The sequence below is a fragment of the Mesitornis unicolor genome, unplaced genomic scaffold (genome assembly GCF_000695765.1).
Source record: "Mesitornis unicolor isolate BGI_N332 unplaced genomic scaffold, ASM69576v1 scaffold43509, whole genome shotgun sequence".
Lineage (NCBI taxonomy): Eukaryota > Metazoa > Chordata > Aves > Mesitornithiformes > Mesitornithidae > Mesitornis > Mesitornis unicolor.
In genome coordinates, this window is record NW_010206023.1 from 1 (window position 1) to 3,040 (window position 3,040).

Genomic DNA, 3,040 nt, shown 5'->3' on the forward strand with positions numbered 1-3,040 from the left:
GGTGCAGCCCCCCAGGGGAGCCGGGCAGGGTTACCGCTGATCCCCGGGGGTGGAAGGGACAGACCTGGAAACGACCCCTCCATCGTGTCCCCCCGGGTGGCACCGCTCGGCACAGCCGAAGCCGAGCTCCTGCTCCCCATGGCAAGGCTTTTGGCGGGTGCATGGGGTGGGTGTCAAACGGGTGACCTCTGCTCCTTGGTCCTTCTAGGATGACATTTGGGGTGAGCCATTTCCTCTCTCTTGGTTCCAGGTTGGTGTCGACGGTCCAAGCCACGATGGCCACGGTGTCGGGGATCACGGTTGTCCTTAACTGCAAGAACGTGGTGTACGACAGGTAAGAGCAGCCCCCGGCGCGGACCCTGTGCCCAGCCAGCTCGCAGCTGGGGTATTTTATACCAAAGGCTTGCAAAGGGAGGAGAAAAACCAGTTTCATGTTCCTCTTTCCTCCGTTTTGGGTGAAGGGTTGGGCAAGGCGCTGGCTTATTCAGTGCACTCAGCCAGCACAGAGGTTGTCCTCTAGAGGATGGGCTGTCACATGGGCCCATAAATAAGCAATAATTAAAGCCATCATCACTGAAGGGGTAGGGAGTCTTCTTGCTGGAAGCTGAAATTGCTAGCGAGTGAAACAGACCTAGTGGGAACCAATTTTAGAGGTGCATCACCTTCCCCATGCCAAATGAATTCGGAAAGAGCCCAGCAATGAGAAAAATCAGTGTGGAGTTGCTCAGAAGGAAAATCACATCGCCCCGTCCTCAGTGCTGCAAGATAAACTGCCCCAGAAGTGTCTTGCAGCAGAAGCGATAGTGCAATCTGGGTCAGAAGACTTAAAAACAGAGCTATTATCCAGAATTGCAGAGAAGATTGTAGGAGGAAAGAATATAATTACGCTGAGCTGGAATTTGGCTGTCACACCAGATTTTAGGGTGACTTTTAGGGAGGGCTGTCCTCGATCATTGCAGACTTGCCTTTAAATACTCAGATGTGAAACACCCAACCTTGCTCTAGATAGTGAGATCAATCCAAATTGCTCAGTCCTGCTGAGCTCAGTCCAAGGAGTTACCTTTTATGCTCTAAAATAAAATATCTGCTGTATAAATAGGGCAGATGATAAATCCCAGGCCCCCACAGACGGAAAGCGCTGCTGGGAGCCCTCCTCCTCCCCAGACACTCGTGCTTCCCGGGGTGTACTCGAGACCAGCAGCTCCTTGCAAACACTTTGTGGTCAGAGACCTAGATTTTCTTTGAATCTGAAAGAAATAGAGCCCTGTGCTCAGCAGGGAAGGCCTCGGAGAATGACAGCAAGACAGCGAGCCAGAAAGCATCACAAAGGTTGCAGTAAAATGTGCCAATTTATTTACACAGGCAGACAATCATTGTATCACTGGCACCGTAATTGCCCTCCAAAGCCCTGGGCAAGTTTTGCAAACCCAATAAATAGCCGGTCACTTCCCCTCTCTGCTTTACATCACTGATGTCTTTCTATCTGGAATAGGAACGCACACAACACATTTTTTCCTTGAGATGGCAGGAGAACAAAAGCGGATTTATTTGGGCCCCAAGCTACATTTCTTTAAGGAGTAGCGTAGGGTGGGTTCTTTTGTGTTGTTTTGTTGGTTTTTTTTAACAGTGTGATTTCAGTCAGGACTTTTTAAGGAGCCCAGTGTCCCTGCAGAGCTGGGCTTGCTGCTGCCTGGATTGTGCAACTGGGATTCCGACATGCGCTGGGAACAGGCAGCTGCCTGCAATTATTTCCCAACAGACAAACATCTCATGGGGGTTTACTGCCTATATTAGACAATCGCACTTCACTCTCTGAGGTCTGGGCCAGGCATCTCTCATTAGCTCTGAGGTCTCCGGGCACTTTCCAAACATTCCTGGGGTCAGGTAGCCAGCCGAAGCGGTGCAGCAGGCAGAAAGGACTTGGTTTTGGAGCTTTTCTCCTACCAAGCATCAGCTCTGGGTGTCCCAGGGCTTAGGGGAGAAGATCACCGGCTGCAGAGGTGCTGGATCCCGAGCGGTGCCGCACAGCAAACACCTGGCTGCAGGGCTAATCACCATCCTCTGTTAGCGCCGTGTTTGTGCTGGGCAGGGCCGAGCCCTGCGCCTGGCACAGACAAGCGCAAGCGGGAGCAGTGCCAAGGAGGCGTCCTCCACGCGTACCAGGTACCTTTTCTCTGCCGAGCCAAATCCAGTTAAATTTCGACACCTCTCAGCTTCCTGTCAGCTTTGAAATTGAGACGTAAAGACTCTCTTCCACCTCTGAGAGCCATTGCGATGCCGCTGTGTGTGCTGTTCACCGCTAGGCACTGGCTGGCTGTGGAGTACATCTGGGTCCTGGTTCCCTACATGACCTACGACATTTACGTCATGTACCTGTGCCACTGGCACAAGAGCCAGGACAGGGGAGTGGCAGAGAAGAAGCACTCGCTGGCCAGTGTGCGCAGCTTCCTCCTGCAGGAGCGACTGATGGTCACCCACCATCTCTTCATCCTCGTCGTGCTCACCCCTGTCACCCAGGTAAGGGCTGGGCACGGCCGCTGAGGTGATCCAGGCTGTGTTTGGCAAAGCATCTCTGCCCGTCAGGAGGTCAAGAGCCCCTGGAGATGCTTGGTGTTTGCTTCTCTCTGCTCATTGCTGTCTTTATTTGCAGTACTTCAGGGGAGAGCTGGGGGACTTCTTTGTGGGCTGCATCTTAATAGCAGAGCTGAGCACACCTTTTGTATCGCTGGGCAAAATCCTCATGCAGGTATGTAAGAAAGGACGGGGCCTGGGTCTGGAAACCCCACAGCGGCTCACACCCCTTCCCCACTCCAGGCTGCCCTTCTCCATCAGCCCCGTTCACACAGCAGCTGGGCTGGGGGGGTCTCAGAGAGGCGCAGCCCCACAGCTGTAACCCTGAGCTCCCCCAAAGCGCTGCCCTCCTCCCCGCCTCCTGTGAGGTTCCCATCTCTTTCTCCCAGTAAGCAGGATGCCCAGTGGCATCCCCAAACTGGGGGCTGTGCCCTGTTCTGGTGCTGCCCTCTCCTGTCTGTACCACCCC

The 3,040-nt window shown here is 53.8% G+C and overlaps 1 protein-coding gene across 1 annotated transcript; it reads left to right on the forward strand.

Moving 5' to 3' along the window:
• Positions 1–250: 250 nt before the first annotated feature.
• On the forward strand, positions 251–2,746 carry LOC104533539 (protein FAM57A-like; the record flags this gene model as incomplete). Its single annotated transcript, XM_010191615.1, has 3 exons — positions 251–334; positions 2,304–2,517; positions 2,651–2,746. Coding segments are annotated over 3 exons (394 nt in total), but the record flags the coding sequence as incomplete, so codon positions are not given.
• Between the last annotated feature and the right edge of the window lie 294 nt (positions 2,747–3,040).